General features: G+C 49.0%; 1 protein-coding gene across 11 annotated transcripts in view; it reads left to right on the forward strand.

Annotated features, from left to right (window-relative positions):
- The window catches only part of LOC140395389 (putative uncharacterized protein MYH16), a 459,619-nt gene that overhangs the window by 253,301 nt on the left and 181,175 nt on the right, over positions 1–25,143 (forward strand). For all 11 annotated transcript variants that reach the window (XM_072483089.1, XM_072483086.1, XM_072483088.1 and 8 more), the window contains 2 exons: positions 16,829–16,974; positions 23,889–23,979. In XM_072483089.1, coding sequence (XP_072339190.1) covers positions 16,829–16,974; positions 23,889–23,979 — 237 coding nt within the window. The remainder of the gene's footprint in view (positions 1–16,828; positions 16,975–23,888; positions 23,980–25,143) is intronic.

The following is a 25,143-nucleotide window of genomic DNA, read 5'->3' on the forward strand; positions in this document are numbered from 1 at the left end:
AAAGTGATTCTATGCAAATCAATGGCTGGAGTTCATAAAGCAGTTTGCAGACAATCATCACCTGATTAGAATATTTGTGGTGTTAGTTTCATGTCACTTAAATTTGCAACGATATGAATGGGTTGAAAGAGCCAGTTATTTGTTTCTGTAATGCACAGTAATTGAAGTTGGAGGGTAACACTGTTTAATGATCTACCAGTAAGTTTGGCTGAATGGTACCATTTTTATTTCTCTCTTTCCCTAACCACCCTCACACTTTCTCAATGTTCGCCGCCCAGTAAGAGAACATCAGATTTGGTACCATCAGCCCTCCCAATTGCTGCTCTCTCTGCAGGGAGGCACCATTTTCACTGTACCTTGTACACATGACTGATTTGTTATGTTGTAGGTGTAGCATAAGCGGCTTCCATGTGGTGCACTTGACAAAGGAAGGTTCAGACATGGAGATAACTTCAACACGTTTATTAAACTGTTTACACTTCTATTACTCGGGTTCGACACTACTGCTAATCCTACTATAGCTACCCAGACTGACTAACCAGCCTGCTACAATACACGTGGTGGGAGTGATATTGAATCAACCCTGTGTCTGTACTCACTGACTGTCTCCACTGGAAAGAGGCAGATCATGTGTGTAGTGTCTTTTATATATGGGTTGGTGTAATGCCCTCCTGTGGTCGTGTCACCTCTGTGTATATCGTGAATGTCCATTGGTCGTGTCCTATCTAACTGATCTATTGGTTTGAGTGTGTGTGTGTGATGTCTCTGGTGCTCCCTCTAGTGTCCAGCTAGCCTACATGCATTTCCATTAACCCCTTGTGTATTTACAGTGATGCACATTACCACAGTGACAATAAACAAAACCCATCAAGCCTGCACTGGCCCTCCGAAAGAGCACTCCTCCGCCCTATCCCCTCAACCCCAGTTAACCTGAACATCTTGGGACACTGTGGGACAATTTAACATAGTCAATTCCCCTAACCTGGACATCTTGGACTGTAGGAGGAAATCCGAGCACCCGGAGGAAACCGGCGCAGAAATTGGGGGGGGGGGGGGGGGGGGACGGGGGACCCCGGGGGGGGGGGGAGAACGGGGGACCCCGGGGGGGGGGGGAGAACGGGGGACCCCGGGGGGGGGGGGGGAACGGGGGACCCCGGGGGGGGGGGGGGGGGAACGGGGGACCCCGGGGGGGGGGGGGGGGGGAGTGCAAATTCCACACAACAGTCACCCAAGGTCAGAAGGTTGCTGGCGTTGTGGGGCAGCAGTGCTAACCACTAGGTTCTATTGTGCATAATGGACTGAAGGTGAGATGCATTGTCATCTGGTGCAAGTTTTAAACTGGAATAAGGATTCAAACACTGTCATAAGCTCAGTGAAGTTCCATCTGTCCTCCTTATGCATGCTTTGCTGAGAGCCCTGAACGATAAAATCGTTGGCAGGGAATCAACTTTGACAAATCAAGAGCATTTTTGACTCTGCTTGAATTATATCTTTAAGTGGATATAATGGACAGAATGTCCTGCCCCCTCTCTGCACACATGGCTGGGGGTGGGGGAAAGGATTAATGTTTAATGGTGGGGCTTCCCTCCAGGATCCCACCTGTGCAACTCGGGCACAATTTCACCATTGGACAGACAGAGCTTCAGATGTGAAGCCCATCCATGCCCCTATTAAGACCTTTATGTAGCTACATACGGACCTTTTCCCTCGTTGTCTCAATTGTTTGGCTGCTGAGCACCGGTTGGATCAGGGTGCTGAATAGAAAAGTGAACTTTCTCGATCCCGGGTGCAAATGTTGGGGGAGTGCTTCTCAATCTGAAGGTTCCTTCAGATTTGAGGTGTCCTCCCTTCTGGGACCTGGGAGTGCTGGCCCTCCCTCCCAACACTGAGATCAGCCCCTCCCAAACCCTCCAGGACACCTCCAAACCTCTCTTTCCCCTTCCCCCATGGACCCCTGGTATATATCAGAATTGCGGTCCTGGGACTTGGGCTCAGGCACGGTGCTGCAGTACCTCTTCTGACCACTGAAGCACTGTGTCTGGAAGGGCTGAAGAATTGTCGACCAATCAGATTATCTGACAGCTCTGCAAGATGTGTCTTCCATGCATAGGTGGACGGAAGCCTCGTCTGCTGCCATCAATGCTTTATTGAGTGCAACATGACAGTGGACCTGTCAGAGTCGGTGTGGATACATTCCATGCTGACTCTCAGGATGGTGAATGCTGGGCGCACGCCATCGTAAAATTCAGGCCGATGGGTTGTTCTTTCTGTGATCCCTTTTGTCAATGTCTCGATGTTTATTTGGATGTGTGACATGTTTGAAGTCTCTGTTTTTGCCACTTTCACAGTCTGTCTGATTGGCACTTTTTATAGGGTTGTAGCTACAGCAGTGTTTTTTCAAAGAACATTTCTGAATGGGTGGTTAAACCCCCCCTCCCTCCCCCCCCCCACCCCCCCCCCCCCCCCCACCCCCCATGGCTCCACACTTCCCATTGTTAACTGTATGGCTCATTGGTTATGTGCATGGGAGGGACAAGAGTTGGCATTGAATTGGCATGGATATTATGAGGTGTCTTGGGGAGTGGCTGGAGTGGGGTTGGGGAGTGGTTTGAGTGGTAAGTGCTGAAGGGCCTAGATGCATTCGTTGCACCTGTGTCAAAGTCCCAGAGAACTGAGGTGGGCTTTTTAGCCAGCCGGGCTTGGCACTCGCCCAACTTTGTGGCCACCTACGTTCCGCTTCCAGGGTTGGCAGGCCTGACTGCTATCCCGATTGTGTGTGACCGGCTGCTTTGAAGTAAGGTGGCTCTGGAAGTTGTGAAACTTCCAAACTCGAGGTGCCTGCTTCAGTAGCAAAATTCCCATCCTTCATGCCTGCATTTAGCTGCATTCCCATTGAACGTAAATATCCCTTTTAAATGACGCAAAAGCTGAATGGCGACCTACGTGCTTAGATATTGCCCTTTCATTTCTTAAAAGTAAAAATAATTTCAAATCAACGGTTTGATCTGAATGCGGGATATAACCACTGGCTTAGATGATTAAACATCAAAACCCTGTTGTGGCTCTCAAGGGAATGCTTGGTTGCTCCTTTACCAGCAACCTAATTAAGGAAGTGAAGCGGAGATCCTTGGCCCTCAGATCTTAGGTATTGTATGAATACTGTCTGTACCGTAAATTGGCAGGAGACCGCTAACCTGTGAGAGCTTGATTTGGCCTTGACCATTTCTGATAAACTTTTTATTCAATCATGCTGTGTGTATAAGCAAAGTATTTGCACAATGGGGCAATTCTGTCTGTGTTGCTGACTCTGAGCTTCACTGGCAGTGAGTCAAGCTTGGAAAAACTGGGTCTATCGTGTTGCATCTCCATCCCATGCTTCTGTCTGATGAGGTTTTCCAATGGAGAATGAAATGTTTTGAACTTAGCCATAAATTATCTCTCTTTTAATCTAATATTTTAGCCACACGGTCTGTAAGTACACCCACATAGCTTCCTTATATCTTGCTTGTTTATTTTCCACCCTTCTGTCCTCTCCTTGGCTGGGCCGTTGTCCCATGGGTGTCGATTCAATATTTCCGACAACTGGACATTCTTGATGCTTATTTCTTGCTGTTTGGTACTGGTGTGATAGTCAACTGCAAGGAGCATTACAGGTGTGCCCAAATTTTATTCTCAACCAAAATTCAAATATAGAATTTCTACAGTGCAGAAAGAGGCCATTTGGCCCATGAGTCTGCACCGACCCTCTGAAAAAGCACCCTACCTAGGTCCACTACCACCCTATTATCCCTGCAACCCCACCCTACCTGCACATCTTTGGACAATGGGAGGAAACTGGAGCGCCCGGGGGAAACCCGTGCAGGCGCGGAGAATGTGCAGACTCCACATGGACGGTGACCTGAGGCCGGAACCGAACCCAATGCTAACCACTGTACCATCACGCTGCCCTCTTGTGCCCTCAGGCAGGGCAGCTTCTTTTCCCTCTCCCAAACTCAAGGGCACGAAGGCCAATTTCAGCACCCAGTTTTGCTGCCCCAGCTTAGATCAGTTCATGTAACACAAACCAGGGTTTGAATCCATCTTCATCGTACAGTGCTTTACAGGAGCCTCAAAGGGGATGCGAGCAGATGGATCAACCCCTGAGGGGACTTGACAGGGTAAAAGCTGAAAGGATGTTTCCCCTTCAGAGACTAGAACGAGGGAATGCATTTTTTAAAAATAAGGGGCGGGATTCTCTGCCGGTGTGATTTTCCGTTTTGCCGGCGCCCGGGGGTTTCCTGACGACGTGGGGCTGCCCCACAATGGGAAACCCCATTGACCGGCTGGCATAACGGGGAATCCCGCCGGTGGGTCAGGGCAGAAATGTGGCATGGCGGGGCGGAGAATCCCGCCCAAGGGGTCTCTCAATTAAGGGGGAGGCGAGAAGAAGTATTTTCTCTCAAGAGGGCTGTGAGTCTTTGGAACTCTTTCCCAGAGAGCGGTGGAGGCAGGGTCACTGAACATTTTTAAGGCAGAGGCAGATAGATTATTGACTGACAAGGGGGGTCAAAGGTCATTGGGGGATTGTGGAAGATGGAATTGGAGCCACAATCCCATCAGCTATGATCATATTGAATGGAGGTGCAGGTTTGAGGGGCACAATGGCCTATTCCTGCTCTCAATTCATAAGACTGGTGCCTCATGATAGGAGAGCGCAGGCAGGAGCATCTCTCCCAGAAACACTCCCTGCCAAGTTATCAAATTGGCCGGCAGCTTCAGTAGGCCACCTGCACACATTCACCATGTGGCTTTGGAACATCCTGGAGTAATACTGTTGCAGTGTCAGAGCACTTGTTTTTTAATGAGCTTTTGTGTCAGATCAGTGGTTGCTGGGGAATTGGGTGAGGCAGGGGAGTGATGGGATGTTCAAACACTTCCTGGAATTTGAGTAATTTGTTTTTATTTTAATCCGACCATCCTTCTTTCTGAAAAAAATGAGCCTGGGGTCACCTGGTGGAACAAGTAACGGATATTCTGCAATTCAACTAGTAAAGACCATTTAGCTGGGCCTGTTCAGCAGGGTATTGCAGTGAATGGTACAGTACGAAGTCTTACAACACCAGGTTAAAGTCCAACAGGTTTGTTTCGATGTCACTAGCTTTCGGGGCGCTGCTCCTTCCTCAGGTGAATGAAGAGGTATGTTCCAGAAACACATATATAGACAAATTCAAAGATGCCAAACAATGCTTGGAACGCGAGCATTAGCAGGTGATTAAATCTTTACAGATCCAGAGATGGGGTAACCCCAGGTTAAAGAGGTGTGAATTGTACCAAGCCAGGACAGTTGGTAGGATTTTGCAGGCCAGATGGTGGGGGAGGAATGTAATGCGACATGAATCCCAGGTCCCGGTTGAGGCCGTACTCATGTGTGCGGAACTTGGCTATAAGTTTCTGCTCGGCGATTCTGCGTTGTCGCGGGTCCTGAAGGCCGCCTTGGAGAACGCTTACCCGGAGATCAGAGGCTGAATGCCCTTGACTGCTGAAGTGTTCCCCGACTGGAAGGGAACATTCCTGCCTGGTGATTGTTGCGCGATGTCTGTTCATTCGTTGTCGCAGCGTCTGCATGGTCTCGCCAATGTACCACGCTTCGGGACATCTTTTCCTGCAGCGTATGAGGTAGACAACGTTGGCCGAGTCGCACGAGTATGTACCGCGCACCTGGTGGGTGGTGTTCTCACGTGTAATAGTGGTATCCATGTCGATGATCTGGCACGTCTTGCAGAGATTGCCATGACAGGGTTGTGTGGTGTCGTGGTCACTGTTCTGAAGACTGGGTAGTTTGCTGCAAACAATGGTTCGTTTGAGGTTGCGCGGTTGTTTGAAGGCAAGTAGTGGGGATGACCTTGGCAAGATGTTCATCGTCATCAATGACGTGTTGAAGGCTGTGAAGAAGATGACGTAGTTTCTCCGATCCGGGGAAGTACTGGACGACGAAGGGTATTCTGTTGGTTGTGTCCCATGTTTGTCTTCTGAGAGGTCGGTCCGGTTTGCCGGTAGCCATTGTCAGAGCTGGGCCTGCATTTCATGGTTTGGGATTTTTGTTCGACAATTTGTTAGATTAATGGAGTTCATAATGGGGGCGATTTTCAGCCCACGTTCGTCGATGAACGATGATGCGGGCGGAAAATCCAGAGAGAAACGTGATTCTCTCCGGTAAGATCGCGTTACACGGTTTTGCCCCTTGACAGTGACGTCACAAGGTTCATGCCTCCAATGGACTGGAACCTCATTTTAATGGATTTGAATAAATTTAAGTGTTATTACCCAGCCCACATCCCACCACATGATTCTCCCCCCCCCCCCCCGCCCCCACTGAATATTGAACCTCACCGACATGATGTCACATCAGTGAAGTTTACAATACCTTTTTAAAATACAGATTTGGTCGAGGGGATCCCTCCGGGGCACTGTCCTTGGCACTGTGCCCTGGTACAGGTTAGTTTTGGCAAGTTCCCACTCCCTGTGCCAAGAGGCAATGCCAATGGGAAATATCAGGGGCAAGCCTTTTGTGGGAGCCCCATGGGGAGGTGTGGTTCCAGTTATCTCTGGGGTGGGGGGGGAGAGCGCAAGCAGTGAGGAGGATCTTGCAGGTACATGCGGAGTGGGCACTGAGGGGGTGGGGGAGAATGTTGGCAATACTTCCCAGGTGGCAGGGGGATCCACTCTAGTGTTGATTGGGGCGGCCATTAAAGATGCTGCCCCAATCTCTGTGGAGCCGGGTACTGGCTCTATCAGACCCCTGCCCGCCAGAGTGACGGCGTAAACTACACACACTCATTTTTTTCCCCTCTCAGAGAGGCTCAGGATCCGGAGAGAACTGTTCTGTTCAGCTGGAGAGCTACACACAGGTTTTCAGTTTGAGCCTGATACTTACGTTTCTGTTTGAAACTTATAATGAAATTCCTATTTGGAAAAATAGCCTTTATGAAATAAATTTGTATGGTCAAGCAAGCGCTTATCAAAAACCCCTACAAAAATACTCCACTTATACCTGATACTCAAATTATAGTTTAGCTGCACTCTTGGATTTTGAAATCTGAATTGCACCATGAGTGCAGGGCACTTTTGTTCTAACTGTTAAACAGTGGAGACACTGTACAGAGATACTGGAGGAGGCATAAGGGAAGAAGGTAGGCAATTAGTAACTTTAATCCGAACTGTTAGCCTCAACTTGCCTTTAGGTTTGAACAAAATGTAAACTAATCGACATTCATCATGGGCGGCCTGGTAGCACAGTGGTTAGCACAGTTGCTTCACAGCTCCAGGGTCCCAGGTTCGATTCCCGGCTTGGGTCACTGTCTGTGCGGAGTCTGCACGTTCTCCCCGTGTCTGCATGGGTTTCCTCCAGGTGCTCCGGTTTCCTCCCACAGTCCAAAGGGGTGCAGGTTAGGTGGATTGGCCATGCTAAATTGCCCTTGGGTTAGGTGGGATTACTGGATTATGGGGATGGGGTGGTGGTGTGGCCTTAAATGGGTGCTCTTTCCAAGGGCCGGTGCAGACTCGATGGGCCAAATGGCCTCCTTCTGCATTGTAAATTCTATGATCAGTGCATTCAATTGCCCTTGATACCTTCATAAAGTAAAAACTTACACCAGTCTCTTTTTAAACCTTGAGTGGTTCACGAGCTCACAAAAGCTTTGCCGGGAAGCATATTGGAAGGAAAACCTGTTTCTTGGAGGCTACCCCTCTGCCCTGGGACAGCTGATGTGAGTTCCTCTCACTCTAAACCTGTAGCTCTTCCTGATGTTCCCTCCTGTGATTTCTGTCAGCTGTTGCCAGTGCCCTTTGACGTAGATTCTTGGTTATCTGCCAACTTGCATTGACCTTTGGAGTTGCCTTATAGTCAAGCCCTCACAACCCTTCTGTCAGCTTGATAATGACTCACTTAAAAACTGGAAAAACTTCACTGATCGGTTATACTAATGCCTCTTATTTAAACAGGCTAGTGCCGGCATTCAGATGATATTGATTAGGAAATCGAAGTGACTGTGCAAAGAGAGCATGTCGAAGATGCTGCAGTACTATCTAGATATCCTGCTCTTCCAGCAATTCTTGCTCCTAAGCAATAATGGCACTAAATTGGATCACGGGAAATGGGAGTTCAACTTTGGAGAGGAAACTAAAGAAACGAGGACCGATCTTGTGTATGAAAGGGTTAAGCTCGAAAAAAGAGGAGTAGGGATGTTAAGAAAGGATCATGTGGGTTTACCAAATCTTAAATCTGAAGCACAAAGAGTCCTAGTACAAGATTCTCTTAAGGTTAACGTGCAGGTTCAGTCGGCAGTTAGGAAGGCAAATGCAATGTGAGCATTCATCTGGAGCGGGCTAGAATACATGAGCAGGGATGTACTGTCGAGGCTGTATAAATCAGACCCCATTTGGAATAGTGTTAACAGCTTTGGGTCCCGTATCGAAGGGATGATGTGCTGGTCTTGGAGGGGGTCCAGAGGAGGTTGGCAAGAATGATCCCGGAAATGAAGGGGTTGTCATATGAAGAGCGGTTGAGGACTTGGTTCTGTACTCGATGGAGTTTAAAATGATGAAGGAGGATCTCATTGAAAGAGGCAGAACACTGAAAGCCTAGATAGAGTGGCTGTGGAGAAGATGTTTCCACTATTAGGAGAGCCTAGAACCCGAGGTCACAGCCTCAGACTGAAGAGCCGATCGTTTAAAACTGAGTTGAGGTGTTTTTTTCAGCCAAACAAGTGGTGAATCTGTGGAACGCATTGCCCCAGAATGCTGTGGAGGCCAAATCATTGAGTGGCTTTAAGACCGAGAAAGATAAGTTTAGAAGAATGAGAGGTGATCTTATTGTAACATCACTTGATAGGTTAGTTACCAGGAGGATACTTCCCCTTGTGGAAAAGACTAGAACTAAAAGGACAGTGTTTAGGAATAAGAAGCCTACCACTAAGATGTAGATAAGGAGAATTTTATTTTTGAAAAGTTGCTAGTTTGAATCATAGAATCCCTACAGTGTAAAAGGAGGCCATTCAGCCCAATGAGTCTGCACTAACCCTCGCATGTGCAACGACGCACGGCGCGCCAGGACGCCGATGGCATGACATGTTCGAACTGTGGCACCGCCCATTTAAAGAAACACTGCCCTGCAAGAGGCAGACGCTGTTTAAACTGCGTGAAGCCAGACCACTATGCAGCCCTGTGCAGATCTGCACCACCAGTCAGGAGCCAGCACTCCCAATTCCGACGACGGCGCATCCGGAGTGTGCAACAACGCCGACAGGATTCTGATCTCGGCAGTGCAACGGATCCAGATGATGAATGCCTGGACAACGCCTACCGTGTGGGCATTATTACACCATGTGACTGTGCCACACCAGACACATCGCAAGTCCAATCCATCCCAGCTGTGGATTCCGAGGACGAATGGCGAGCAGTGATGAAGGTCAACCACTGCCCCATCCAGTTCAAGCTGGACACAGGTGCCTCTTCCAACCTCCTCTCACAGGCAGACTTCAGGTGCATTAAGAAGCCTCCCATGGTTCTTCCAGCTGCCTGCAAGCTCCTGGATTACAACGGGAATGCCATCAGGGCACTGGGATCCTGCCATCTGCACGTATCCAACTGACACACACAAGCACGGTTACGCTTCGAAATTGTTAAGCCGGACAGGGCAACCCTACTAGATGCGCATGCCTGCAAGCAGCTGAACCTCATTCAAAGGGTTTACACCTCCCAACAACCTCCCATGTGGATCTTCAGGCCGGCATCGACCACATCCTCGCCCAGTATCCAGATGTGTTCAATGGGATGGGCACGCTGCCTTATTGATACTAGATTCTGCTGCGGCCTGATGCCAATTCGTGGTCTACGCACCACGACGTGTCCCTGCTCCACTGGGAGAGCGCCTGAAGGCACAGCTCAAGGATCTTAAGCAAAAAGGCATCATATCCAAGGTCACCGAACCGACTGACTGGGTCAGCTTGATGATGTGCGTAAAGAAGCCTTCGGGGGACCTGCGCATCTGCATTGATCCCAAGGATCTCAATAAGAATATCATGCGGGAACAGTACCCCATCCCGGAGCGGAACTCACGAGTGAGATGGCACACGCGTGCTTCTTCACCAAATTGGATGCATCACTGGGATTTTGGCAAATCCAGCTGGAAGAGTCCAGTGGAAGGCTCTGCACTTTCAATACGTCTTTTGGCAGATACTGCTACAATCGCATGCCATTTGGCATCATCTTGGCATCGGACATATTCCATCTCATCATGGAGCGGATGATGGAAGGCATTGAAGGGGTTCCTGTGTACGTGGACGGCATCATCATATGATCCACGACCCTGAAGAACATGTGTCCCGTCTCCAGAAGATATTCCGCAGTGTACATGCCAACGGCCTAAAGTTAAGCCGGTCCAAATGTTGTTTTGGCACATCGACGCTCAAGTTCCTAGGCGACCAGATCTAACAGCATGATGTGTGCCTGGACAAGGACAAAATCAAGCCCATCAAGATGAAGGTCCCTGAGGACAAAAAGGCAGTGCTGCGCTTGGGTATGGTCAATTTTCTGGGGAAGTTCACTCCAAACGTGGCCACACACACCACGGCCCTACGCAACCTTGTGAAAAAGTCAACTGCCTTTGAATGGAAGGCGGCACATCAGACAGAGTGGCTGGAGCTGAAAGCCAAGCTCACCACTGCACCAGTCCTGGCATTCTTTGACGCGGACCAGGAGACCCACAGATGCGAGTCAGGATGGCATTGGTACGGTGTTGCTTCAACGAGATGACACATCATCCTGGGCACCGGTAGCCTACGCATCAAGGGCAATGATGCCCACTGAAACCAGATATGCTCAGATTGAGAAGGAGTGCTTGGGTCTTCTCACCGGCATCCTCAGATTTCATGATATGTCTACGGTCTGCCGACATTCACTGTCGAGACGGATCATAGACCTCTGGTCCACATCATCCACAAGGACCTGAACGACATGATGCCTCGGTTGCAGAGAATCCTGCTTAAACTTCAACTTGGTGTACACACCTGGCAAGGAGCTCACCATCGCTGATGCACTATCCCGCTCCGTCACCTCGCCCAGTGAGCCGCTGGAGATCATCCAGCTCATCGAATCACAGGTGCAGCTGTGTGCTAGCACTCTCCTGGCGACAGATGAGAAGGTATTTCTCATCCGTGATGAGACAGCCAAGGACCCCCTCTTGCAGCGCGTCATCCACAACCTCACCAATGGCTGGCAGAAAGGGCAGTGCCCACAATTTTACAATGTGAAGGACGACCTGACAGTGATTGAAGGTATCCTCCTCAAGCTGGGCAGGATTGTCATTCCGTTCAGTCTCCAGAGCTTGGTGCTGTGCCAGATTCATGAAGGACACCTGGGCACCGAGAAGTGCAGACGCAGAGCCCGGCAAGCTGTCTACTGGCCCTGCACCAGCCAGGACATCACGAACATGGTCCTGAACTGTGCTACCTGTCAGCGGTTCCAGCCAGCGCAGAGCAAGGAGACGCTCCAACAGCATGGCATAGGGGCCTCTCCGTGGTCCAAGGTTGGCATTGACCTTTTTCATGCGAATGGTCATGACTACGTATTGATCATCGACTATTTCTCGAATTACCCTGAGGTGCTGAAGCTCCCGGACCTCACCTCTCCGACCGTCATCAAAGCCTGTAAGGAGACGTTTTCGAGGCATGGCATCCCAATCACCGTCATGAGCGACAATGGCCCGTGCTTTAGCAGTCGAGAATGGACCACGTTTGCCAGGTCATACAATTTCCAGCATGTCACCTCCAGTCCGCACTATCCACAGTCCAATGGAAAAGTCGAGAAAGGGGTGCACATTGTGAAATAGCTCATCTGCAAGGCTCTGCTTCCGACATACACTTTGCACTGCTCGCATACAGGGCGATTCCATTGTCCGCTGGCATGTCGCCAGCTCAACTCCTGATGAACAGGGACCTGCGGACGACGCTTCCAGCCGTATACCTGCCCAGCCTGGATCACCTCCTGGTGCTGCAGAAGATGCAGCAGCTCGGAGACCATCAAAAGCAAGGCTATGATGCCCATGCCACCGATCTGGCTGTGCTATCCCCGGCAGACACTGTCATGATCAAGATACCAGGTGGTGTGTGGTCATTCCCGGCTGTCGTTGTTCCGACAGGCTGCACCCCGCTCTTACGTTGTACATATGGCTGATGGCTCCATCGTGCAAAGGAATCGACTGGCACTGCGCAAAGTTGCCTGCCCGCAACCACTTTCTCCTCCATTTCCATATGTTGAATTGCCACCTCCTGATACCTCGCTCCACAAGGCCACCAGTCAGGCTTCCATCCCGCCTGTCAAGGCGCCGTCATCCCCTCTGCCACCCCTCTGATCCTCTCTCTGACCAGGATCGGACGCAAGCCTCAGAGACTGGACTTGTGAACGTTTGTTTTGGTTGCTCTGGTCTGTTATCCTCAGTCAGTTACATTAGACAGACTCATTCACATGTAAATACATTCACATACGCCACAAAACATAAAAAAGGGGGAGATGTCATGATATGCAAACATGCAGCTAATGAACACATAGAATAGGACATGAGCAATGAACAGTCAGGACACAGGGGGGTGGTATCTCACTATAAAAGGGATGAGGAACTCATACCCCGCCTCTTTCCACAGACCAACATCTACAGAGTGAGACCGGGTGTATCCTCAGCATCACACCCCAGCACGTGGCTTAGAGCAGGGCTGGTTCAGTTAGATTTGAGTTACTACATTTAGATTAGCAGAGAGTAAAACTCATTGAGAACTGTGCTAATAGTTCAATAAAACACATTGAACTCACTTCAAAGTCTGAAGCATCTTTTACTCAAAACTGCATCAAGTGGCAGCTTGTATTATTCCAAATTACATAACACAACAAAAACAAAAGGAGGAGGGGTCCCGGGGAAACCGGAGAGCGAAACCGAACCCAACGGGAGAGATGGGGGCAGCAGGGAAGGGGGGTCATTAAGGAGAAAAGAATTCAACACATCCTGCCCGCTCCTTATCATCCTGCAGATGGGCTGGCAGAACGCTTTTTACAGACGATGAAACATTTGTTAAAGGTGACCAGAGAACAAAGTTCTTTGTCTAAACATTTGAGTCAATTTCTGCTCATGTACAGGAGTACTGCGCACTTGGCAACCCAAGTAACTCCAGCATTGCTATTGGTTAAACGTCAACTATGCACAACTTTCGATATGCTAAAACCACCGAAGACAAAATAAATTGTTGAGGAAAAAGAAGCAGGATCAGGTCATATGACAGGAGAACAAGGCGAAACATTGTCTTTTTCATCAGGGTCAAGATGTTCTGGCAATAAATTATACCACAAGCTAAAGTGGATTCCTGCCCCCATCTTGGCGGAGTCAACCTCCGATCACTTTGCCAACACCAGGTCAAAAATACCAGAAGTTGCAGCAAGCACTAAAAAGCAGATGGTTGAGGTTTGCCAACAAACACACTGAGAACAACGAGCTCTGAAACATCTGATGTGACTGTTGCTGTTAAATGATTATGCATGTTGCTAATTTGTTGTACTGTTTATTCTGTCGGGGACATTTGACTTAAAGGGGCAGGAAATATTGTGTCGTGTTTTAAGTGTTTCCTCGTAAGTAGTCTTGTAGCCGAACAGGAGCACTTTAAGAGAACAGTTCCATGACATTATCTGTCCAACATCGCAGCCTGTAGTATTAACATTTTCTAAATAAAGCCCACATTTTGGTTGAACCTACAAGGCCATGAGACTCGATCTTGAATCTACCACACTGGGATTAATCAATAAAATTCCTTATTCATTTCCATTGGCATGTGATATGCTTTGGCTGAAGTTATATGACAGGATCCGTTTATTCCTGCTGTGGCCTCGCGTCATTTGGAGCAGACAGATGTCCGCTTAAACCTGTTGGACTGCACAGAGACCTCAAGACTCTTCGTGCAAACAATATTTAACATTGTAGTTCAAACGGTGCAGTCTTGTTAAACTGGGGTATTGCTATTATTTAGTCACAAGTTACTTCACTGCAGTTACTTGATAAAGGGGAGATGGTGACATAATGGTCCTGTAACTGAATCTGTGATCGATTGTTGTAAAACCTCATTCGTGAACCAAATGTCCTTTCGGGAAGGAAATCTGACATTTTTACTTGGTCTGGCCTACATATGACCCCGTAATGCGATTGATTCTTCACTGCCCTCAGAATTGGCCAAGGAGGCCACTCAATTCAAGGACAGTTAGGAATGGGCAACAAATGCTGGCCTTGCCAGCGACACCCACATCCTGTGAAAGAATAAGAAAAAAGAAGTGAAAGTCTCTGATAGCTCAATTGGCAAATTCACAGCCTGGTGAACTACTAAGCCACACACTGCAGGAAGATCCAGCTTTGATCTGCTCTAAGAGTTAATGACCAACAAGTATTGGCTGGGGACAAAATTGGTCTGATCTCTGACCCCGCCTTCCTGTTCCAACCCACCACAAAGGATTAATGTGCTTCTTAACTGAGGAGACAAAGGATGGCCACCCTGTTAACATGGCTGTCACCAATTGTGGAACCGCCCAAAAGCATGAACCAAGAAAATGGTGGAGAAAAGTAAGGGAAGACAACCTCGTGTTATGGCATACGAGTTTTTTTCCCCCATCAATTCTTTGAACAAACCCTCTTTGGCTGACTCACTGATACAGCTGGTTTGTACACTGACCACTGAGGCTCACATCAAATGAAGCCCAGACTGGTGGGTTTAAACGCTTTGCCATCTGGCAGTTGTAAAGGTTCTCCTTTTGAACGAGTTTGGCGATTGTCACAGCTAGATTCCTTGTGGCCAACTGACTACAGAAAAAAATTCCCCATGTGATTCCATACAATGTGTGGCCAGAATGGCAATTTTAGGCAGGGATACCTCAAAGACTGGTGTGGTGAGTGGGGAAAATCTCCTTGTTACACCTCGTGAGATTTAACATAATGGTATTAAGCAAGGCATTCTTCACTGCGGTCCAGTAACGAAGCAGAGTCCTCTTTGATAAATGATCGTTCTTGATGCTGTCAACACCAGGAAACACCGAGTAAATGCACCTGACACAGGAACTGTTTAATTCCTGTTAAATCGCGTTTCATTTCTGTTAAATCTCGTCCATTGTATTTCTTTCTATGTTCTATGTTCTATGTTCCAGGGTACTGACCTTTCTCTCGTTAAGAGTAAAATAACAGCATCCCTCAGAAGGTTCCATGCGGTATGAATGGTGTACTTCTGTTATCACATATATATATATATATATTGTTCTGTTATATTACAACTACTGGTATCATGTTATATCCCTTATCTTGGGCGAAATTCTCCCCAAACGGCGCGATGTCTGCCGACTGGCGCCCAAAACGGCGCCAATCAGACGGGCATCGCGCCGCCCCAAAGGTGCGGAATGCTCCGCATCTTTGGGGGCCGAGCCCCAACATTGAGGGGCTAGGCCGGCGCCGGAGGGATTTCCGCCCCGCCAGCTGGCGGAAACGGCCTTTGTTGCCCCGCCAGCTGGCGCGGAAATGACATTCGGGGCGACCGCTGACAGTTTCACGCGCATGCACAGTGGGGAGAGTCTCTTCCACCTCCGCCATGGTGGAGACCATGGCGGAGGCGGAAGGGAAAGAGTGCCTCCACGGCACAGGCCCGCCCGCGGATCGGTGGGCCCTGATCGCGGGCCAGGCCATCGTGGGGGCACCCCCCCGGGGCCAGATCGCCCCGCGACCCCCCAGGACCCCGGAGCCTGCCCACGCCGCCTGGTCCCACCGGTAAATAGGTACTCTAATTTACGCGGGCGGGACAGGCAATTTATCGGCGGGACTTCGGCCCATTCGGGCCGGAGAATCGAGCGGGGGGGGCCCGCCAACTGGCGCGGCCCAATTGCTGCCCCCACCGAATAACCGGTACCGGAGACTTCGGCAACCGGCGGGGGCGGGATTCACGGTGGCCAACGGCCATTCTCCAACCTGGCGGGGGGGCCGGAGAATGACGCCCATGTTCTCCAAGATAGCCAGATATGTAGTGTTGACAAAGAATATAAAACTAAGAAGTTTAAATCAAAACAAATTGGTAGCATAGTGGTTAACACAGTTGCTTCACAGCTCCAGGATGCCAGGTTCGATTCCCAGCTGGGTCACTGGGAGTCTGCACGTTCTCCCCGTGTCTGCGTAGGTTTCCTCCGGGTGCTCCGGTTTCCTCCCACAGTCCAAAGATGTGTGGGTTAGGTGGATTGGCCATGCTAAATTGCCCTTGGTGTCTAAAAATTTAAATATCAAGTGGGGGTTACTGGGATAGGGTAGATGCGTGAGTTTCAGTAGGGTGCTCTTTGTAAGGGCCGGTGCAGACTTGATGGGCCGAATGGCCTCCTTCTGCACAGTAAATTCCATGAAATTATACACTACTAAACTTGATCAGGTTCGCACACTTTATTACGTAACAGATAATACTGAATCCGTTGTACAGTAATCAATATTCTCTCTAACTATTAAACTACACTAGAACTCCACCTCATGCTATATTTCCACAATGAAATCTCCCTCCGCTTTCTCTCTCTTTCTCATCAGCTTCTCCCAGAATTCCTAGAGATGCAGCCTTATATGCAAATCACTTAGTAATGCCATCTATTGCTGAGTTACACATAGTCTCTGTTGTTAACCCTTTACTATTCTTGTACTCTACATATTATTACACATTTTTCTTCAGTCCTCTTTGAGTTAACATAATGATGGTCAAAAACTGAAAATAAAACTGATTTTTTTCAACCTGTGTTTCCTCAACAGTTTGAGTTCAACTTTGAGCAGGAGAAGCAACTGCGGACAGAGCTAGAAAGGGGAAGACGGAAACTTGAAGGAGATCTCAAGATGACCATTGATAGCCTGAACGAAATGGAGAAACTGAAGGTTGACCTGGAAGAAGTCATCAAGAAGTGAGTGCTTTCTGATTTTTTTTTTTCCAAATTATGAATTTATAATTAATGTATGCGGGCTGCTAATTCGAATGGCTATGCTAAATTAGATTGTCTATTGGTCACACACTGCTGCTCCATTATGTTGAATTTTGCTATCCACCAGATCAATCATGTAGCTCAAACCTGTGAAACATGTTGATTCTTTTTGCCATTCCTCCAGTCCTCCTCTGTTCCTTAAACCCCCAGTTTCTGATGCAATGTTCTACTATTTATCTCCACCTCTTCTGGACCTTGGTGAAGTCCTACACTTGAGGGTTGGTCTGTTTCCTAAGTTTATCAATTTGAAAAATAAGAGTCCTAATCACTAAATAAAACAGTGGCCGCAATTCTCGCAAAAGATTCCGAACTGTGGTCCCCAGCAGGGAATGCGACCAGGATTTCCGCCGGGTGGGTTGGCGGGATCCCAATTGCAATCCACTCACACTTCAAAGGGTTTTTTTGGGGGTGGGGTGGGGGGGGGGGGGGGGAGGGAGGTTCTGCACCGGCATTGAGAGGGACGGGGCCTAAACACAATGGCAAGCCCGGCTTCACAGAAATGGGATTTAATGATCGCTACGATCTCAATGTGGAGGCCTATCCCATCAGTGGCAATGGAGCTTCAGGGCCCGCACCCCATCCTTGCCAGCATCAGTCCCCTCTTTCCACCCATCAATCCCCTCTTTCCACCCCACCCCCTCCCAAAGATTGCAGACATTGGGTTCCTTCAGGCCTTGCCCTTGACAAGGCGCCATGTGCTTGAACGCCCGGGGGCTACAATGGCCTCTTGAGTCCCCGGTGTCGTAATCACATCTGGTGTCCATTAGTAGAGACCGGCAGTGTTTTCTGCCAGTTGCCGGAGCTGGGAGAATTCAGCTTGCAACCGATTTTGAATTCTTAATGATGTACCGTCAATTACCACGAGACGAGAATGGTGAAACAATCAAGGCTTTATTGAACAAGATATTGTGCCGCCTGTAGTTGGAACCAGAATGGCTGCAGTGCAGGAGAGCACACACTTTTATACGCCGCCTACTGGGCGGAGCCAGCAGGCAGCGATTTACCGTTGTACCTATAATACAGTGCCGTAATACATACAATATACCACTAGTGGTGTTTATCACACTTAAATACTTACTTTTAATATGCTAATCTGGTCCACAACCAGTGAGGGTGTGAACCAGATTAGGTCAGCTGCAGCAGGCCTGGAGCATCAGAAACTGATTGGCGCCTGACACCAATCCCGTTTCGGGCCTCTCCAGGAATTGTCCTGGCATAGCGGGATTTGTGCCGGGCGCAATGTGGCCAGAGAATCGCCGCCAGTGTAAATGAGAGCTACCGATCTGATGAAAGTACATCTATGAAAGTTCCTATTCAGAAGCTGCCTGGTAAATGGATTGCATTTAATTCTCTCTCAAGTAATTTTCAATTCTAATACTTCCTCCTGTATGAAAACTATATTGTTTATGTTTAATGCAGATTAAGTCACAACCAGAGTTACTGTTAACTCAGGCCCTTGGGCTTTTTTTGGCCAGAAGTTGAGTGCTTCTCGCTGTGAGTTTTATCCTTTGAAAAATGAGTAATTGCCTGTAACTGACTGTAAGCAGTTCTGGGTGGTCTGATATCCATGGGTTTCACAGCTTTGCTGAAGAAAGTTGTCATGTAGCTGATAAAAAGAAAATCAAGATATGGATGCAAATGCAGGAAGAGTTGAAACAGGTTAGTGCAAGCACCACACTAAGCTCCTGAGAGTCTTTGAGTACATTCATCACTCCGAGAATCCTCCTCTTGGTGTTTTATTGTGAAACTCTCAGAAAGATGTAGGGGGCCTAATGCAATGGGACACCTTAACACTTCAGTGTATATCAACATCCTCTTCTTCTTCCTTTCAAGCACTTTGCCCTGAAGGCAGATCCAACCTATAGTGCCTCAACCTCCTCCATGGGTAGGGAAAGGAGGGCCCCGGAATCTAACCCTGTGCTGTTAGCACCAATCTATCCACGCCGGCCATCAAGTCAACTAAGCAAACTGTACACCGCGCCCCCCCTCCACCAAACCCAACAGCATGCAAAAGCGGCATTTCCTTGCATTTAAATGTGATTAGCGGGTTGGATACTTCATGCTCCAAGCTTCGCGATGCTCCGCTCCCCTCGGCGAATGTCTTGCAGGCACGGAATACTGCAAGTATTTATGAACATGGACACGGCGCCATGGCTGTGGAGCAAGAGGCTAAAAAATGACTGAAAAATGGTGGGCTTGCTGGGGGTTGGCTGCCCGGGCTGGGAACAGTAGTGGGGAATGACTTAACGCCAAGTTTGTGGATTCAGGTGTGCCCCTTAGGATTGGGGTGGCATGGCTCAGACTGCCATTGTTTCAGTCTGACTTTTAAACGCACCTCTTTGGTTCTACTTGTAGGTTCCTGGCTGCTCATCCTGCTGAGTGCTGCCTGTGGCCTTTGAATGCTCAGAAGGCCTTTGGGCATCTGTGAGCCCTCCCGGGCCACCTCCCTACCCCAGCTGTTGCATCAAGGGGATGGGTGTGGCCAAGCTCAACCAGGGGCCCACCAAGTGTGGGCACTCAGAAGCACTCAGGGGTATGTTTGGGTTAGCGACATGGCCGGGTTTCTCAGGCTTGAGAAAATTAAGTTCGCCCTGAGACGATCGATGTTGGGGTTCGTTTGGAGGTGGCAGCCGTTTATCGACTTCTTCGTGGAAAACTAAACTGTTTGCAGATACAATAGGAGGGGTGGGGGGGGAGTTAGTTTAGTTTAGGTAGGATCAGTGAGAGGAGATTGAGGTATTGGGGAATTGTGTATAAACCATGTTGGCTGGGGATGGTTGTTGGTTGGGGGTGGGGGATGTACTGAATAATGTTTACAATTTGTATTGGTATTTTTTGTTATTATAAAATCATAAATGCCGTAATCAAATGTTTTTTTAAAAAGAAACACAAGTCCAGCTGCCAGATTCTTCAGCGCTGACTCCAGCCCCAGCGGTTAGAACACCCACTGGGCTAAGAATTGCTTGGAATTTATGGCGGCAGAGTGCTGGCCATTTTGCGTGTCCCGACTCTCTATCAAATAGTGACCCCAACGGGAACATGAACCATGTGCAATACAGTCCCGGCGTCAACACCTACGGTGCGATCTACCCAAATGGGAACTGAATCTCATAACAAGTGCGTTTAGACGGGGTGTTTCTCGGCCCTCGCCATGGACCAAATACCACACCAATGAATGCCAATTCGGGTAGACGCAGGGCCACAACGGGGAACACCCCAACGAGGCACACCTTAGTTCCATTTTATGCACTGAGGAGCTCTGCTCGCCGGAACCCTCCAGTGCAGATGTAGATCGGCCGCCATTTTTTAATTTCTCTTCCCCCCCCCCCCCCCCCCCCCCAGTCTCAACTCGCCTATAAAGGGGTCCTCAGGCCTCCCCACACCCATGCAGGGAACCCCACAGGCCCAATCCACAACACAGGAAAAATGCCTGCTTGGCAGTGCCAGCCTGGCACCCTGCCCAGAGGGCAAGCACTTGGGAGCCTCCGATCCCCTGGGAGACCCCCATGAGATAGGATCCATCTGGCCCCTGTTTGTGGAGACCAACACTGAACGTCATTCGCCCGAGATCTCCAAAGCAAGGGGGTTAGATCCCATCACCTTGAGTAGATTGTGATAATGCGTATTAGCTGTCTTTGGGATTCATCCCCTTCACCTCTGAGTCCTTGGATGCACTCGTGGGGGTCTCCAAGGGATCTGAGGCCCCCAGCTGCATGCCCTTTGGGCAGGGTGGTGTCCTGTCACTGCCAGTGCACCCGGGCACTACTAGTCTGGCACCTTGGCTGTCAGCCTGGTACCTTGCCAGTGCCACCTTGGTGCCAGATGGCTTTGCCAAGGTGCCAGGCTAGCAAGCCCACAATTGGGCCAGGTGTGCCCTGCATGAGAGTTGGAGGGATGCAGGAGGGTGCTCGATCTCCAGTGTGCAAACAAGGCTATGTGCGGTCTTGGCCTTCTTGAGGCTTTTTGAGATGGTGCAGGGTTGAGAAGAAAAATCATTGATAAAAATGCATCAGAAAGAGCAGACCCAGTGAGGGCAGTCTTGTTAAACCGGGCACCAGTAGAGAGGTATTTGAAGACAGTGTTGCTGACTGGGTCAAAGACGAGAAGAATGAGTAAAAGAGGGGACTGTCGCCATGTTCATTGACGATATTGTTTGGACTTCAAATACTATAGTACTAAACTTATAACATTGACTTAAGGTTCAAAATAATGGCGTAAAAGGGCATGATTGTTTGGTTTTGAGACTAATGCTCCTGTCAGCAAATAAACCAGAATGGTTCCCGCTGGCACTAGGAGCATCGCCGAGGTGGGATTCTTGTAGCTTTAGTATGGTCTATTATTCAGTGCGGGAAACACGCCGGCCAGCCTGCAGTTACCGATCTCGGGCGCCATTCTGAACGGGCAACCCAATCCCAGCATCCAGAGACAGGCCCTCCTCACCGTGCTCCCCCCCCCCCCCCCCCCCCCCCCACTCCCAAACAATGCAAATGTTCACCCCTCCTGCTGACAAGCGGAGCACCATCAACCCGTCAGCAAAGACGGGCATCTTCTCTTTCCCCCCCCCTCCCCCCCACCCACCACAGAATTAATGAGTCACCCCCACAATGCATTCATGAGGGAGACCCCAACCCCCATTTTCAGGTCCCACCCCTTAGCACTGACAGCCTGGCCTTGCGTGTTGAACACTGATGCTTTTGGTCCCATGTCTGCAATGCCCCTTCTAGCCCTGGGCAACCCGAATATTCTCATGGACGGATTCACCGCTCGATCAGGATTCCCTATTTCAGTAGGTGGGAGTAGAGAGTCCCCCTCCTAACGTTGGCAGTTTTTAATAAACAAAACTGGTGATAAAATGTATTGATCTCACACATTGGACCTAATGTGAATTTTTGCAAACATTCTACCGTACAGAAAGAATATTCTCCTAATTGCTGGTTAGTTGTCAGTAGAATCTTCTGCAGTGTAGTATTTTCAGATTGCAAGATCCCATGGAAGACTAATGGCCTGGCTTTTCCGTTTCAGCGGCTAAGTGCCGATGCTAGCAGAGCATGTGTGGTCTTTTACGACCAAAATATCGGCGTGAAATCCTCACCGATTCAAGGACTGGTGAGGGGTTTGCACCAGCGCTGGGTAAAACTCCTGCCTCCCGCACGGAGAATGGCCAGGTCCCGGTGTAGCCATCTGGGATGGCCACTTCCCAAAATCAAAATGGATACTTTGCAAAGATTGCAGGGAAAATGGACAATGCTGAGAAAACAAGCCGGTTCAGAGCTTGTCTGTATATTGGAGCCGCAGCTCCCAGACAAGACCAAAACTGTAGGCCCATTAGCATACTAATGGCCCATCTCCGGGAAAAAAAGAGTAACATTTGAGTAACCGATACCAAGGCAGACACCTCGGCGCCAGAGGAGACCAAAACAAAGCAGGCCAGCGCCCACCTAGGACACGCCCAGCCATCAGGACACCCACCCCTTTATTGGATGAAATCAATAGGAATGATCAAGAAACGGCCCAATTGATTTGGGCCAAGTTCAAGGCCTGCCCAAAAGAGTGCAAAGCCCCTTTGGGTATAAGAAGGAGCCCCCAAGAGATAATCGTTCTCTTGGACCCCTGTTCTCACAGCGGAGAGACCCGTCCACCAGCTGCACCAGAAGCAAGTAAGTCCAAGGTCAACGCTCGCTACCAGACGGACGACCTTAGCTGTTTCCCCTCTACCACTTCGACCCCAGCAGCCTCAGATCCGAACAACGGCCATTGTTCCTCTGACTGAGTGGGTGCCCGAAGCTAAGTATAGGCTTTAGCAGTAGTGATAGTTTAGTCTGTAGTATTTGTGCATGAGTAGATTTAACTGTACTGTGTGTGTAAATAAATAAGCATTTGACTTTGAACTAACTAACTGGTGTACCGAGTCTTTGATCAGTATTCGGTTTGAACCTTGTGGCGGTGTCGAAAGATACCTGGCGACTCTAGAGTAAACGTAATTAGAATTAAGGAAGGCGACCATATTGACCGCCATATTCAGAGCCAACCAAAGAGAGCAACACCGGGCCGCGCATGCGCACGGCTGATGATTTGCAGTGGCTGTGCCGTACAACATGATGCCAGCCGTGCCATCCACGACCCCACAGGCCACCCCCACCAGTCCCGCAAGCCCTTTCAGAAGGCCCCCGGCCAGCAACATGGATCCGGGACGAGTTTGGCGGCGCTAGACACAGTCAACAGCCGCTACGCCACGTTCCCTGCACAGCTGAGACCACACGTCTCCCATGCCGTTGGGAACTCACCCCATTGGGAGCGGAGCATCACGGGTTGACCGGCCGGTGACACGCCAACTCCTTTGCAGCGGCGGGCGACATGATGATGCCAGTTTGGAGGGGGCGGAGCATGGCTGGCCGGCGTCAAACCGGCACTAGCCCCAATTTCGGTGTCTGAGCCCATTCTCTGCCTGATCGACAAACACGATTTCAGCATCGGGCAACGGCGAATCCCGCCCAATGGGTGTGAAAAGTTCTTTCATTTTGACTTTTGCAACTGTAACAAGCCACAAGCATTCAACCTCCAAGATCACCTCATTTCTTAAATTTCAACATATCAAATGTCAGACACAATGGCAAAATTAGAACACTATCTATTTGTTACTTCACTGGACCATATTTCACATTTATTGAGTTGTTAATGACCTCTCCCCTTAAAGGTTTAGCTCTAGTAAATGCATCTTTAAGGACTGAATTCTCTGTTTCATTTATGAATGAAGATGTGATTGCCAGATGTTCTTCCTTGTGACAAGCTTGAGGGACTTTGCCTTCCGTGTATAATGTGCTTTTTTCTGATTTAAGGAAGGAGCTGGAGATAAACACAGTGAGCACTAAACTGGAAGATGAACAATCGCTAACTGCTACTCTTCAGAGGAAGATCAAGGAATACCAGGTAAATTTCCCCAAACTGGGCGCTGCATGATGTTTACTTTATCCATGTGGAAACCACCCATCCCGCCCCAGGACCTGAAGACCCAGGACTTGAATAATCGGCAGAAAAACTGAAGGCTAAATGTGACTTTTGCTCACAATGGGTGCAAAGCCCGTGGAGCCTTGGCTCTGTGCGCCTATCGGAACCCAACCCAAATTCAGCTTAAGGCAGCAACTAAATGGTACCTTTTGATCCCCAAATGAATGCCCCACTGTAGCTTTGGTTAACAAGTATGGGATATGCCATCTCCCGTACTTTGCTTCAAACTTTGGTTACAAAAGGCGCATACCTGCTTCTCCTGGACCCACCAGAGTAACAACTGCATTTGCTGAGCCTTTGTTTTCAACTGCCTCCAGTGGGTAATTTAAGGATCGTTGTTAAGGCCATGTAGGGTGGAGCGAGGGTGGGGTGGAGAGATGGTGGTATAGTCACAATGTCACTGAACCTGACAAATGCTCTGGGGACAGGGGTTCAAATCCCACCATGGTAGCTGTTGGAATTTGAATTCAATTAATAAAATCTGGAATTAAAAGCTAACCTCGGTAACAGTGATATGCCCTTTTAGGGGAGGAAATCCACCAACCTTAACTGGTCTGGCTTACGTGTGACACCAGACCCACAGCAATGTGGTTGACAACAATAGGCCCTCTGAAATGGCTTAGCTGGTCACTCAGTTCAGTTAGGGCTGGGCAACAAATGTTGGCCGTGCCAGCTACGCCCATATCCCATGAAAGAATAAAGAGAAAAAAAATCAGGGGGGGTGATGAGGTACACTGAAGTTGCATTATCTTAACTGCAGTCTGCATCTGGGATCCAATAGTAGGCAGTGAGATAACTGAAATGCTTGTGTTTCACATTGTAACTGAGATGGTATTTGATTTTACAACACCCAGTTATAGGAGAATACTGCACCCTTTATGTTACATTCATTGGTTTACACAAACATAAGGAACTAGTTACATTAAACTGGTCACTGATCTACTGTATCAGCAAGCAGAATAATGGGGAAATAGGGTGACATTATGCCATGCCCATGTCTGTATGAATTCTCGGAAATAAAGTGCTCCATTGTTATCAAACTCACCTTGAGTTATGGGTGTAGTGAAGTTACCCAACAATGTGCCA

The sequence above is a fragment of the Scyliorhinus torazame genome, chromosome 18, assembly GCF_047496885.1.
Source record: "Scyliorhinus torazame isolate Kashiwa2021f chromosome 18, sScyTor2.1, whole genome shotgun sequence".
Taxonomy (NCBI): domain Eukaryota; kingdom Metazoa; phylum Chordata; class Chondrichthyes; order Carcharhiniformes; family Scyliorhinidae; genus Scyliorhinus; species Scyliorhinus torazame.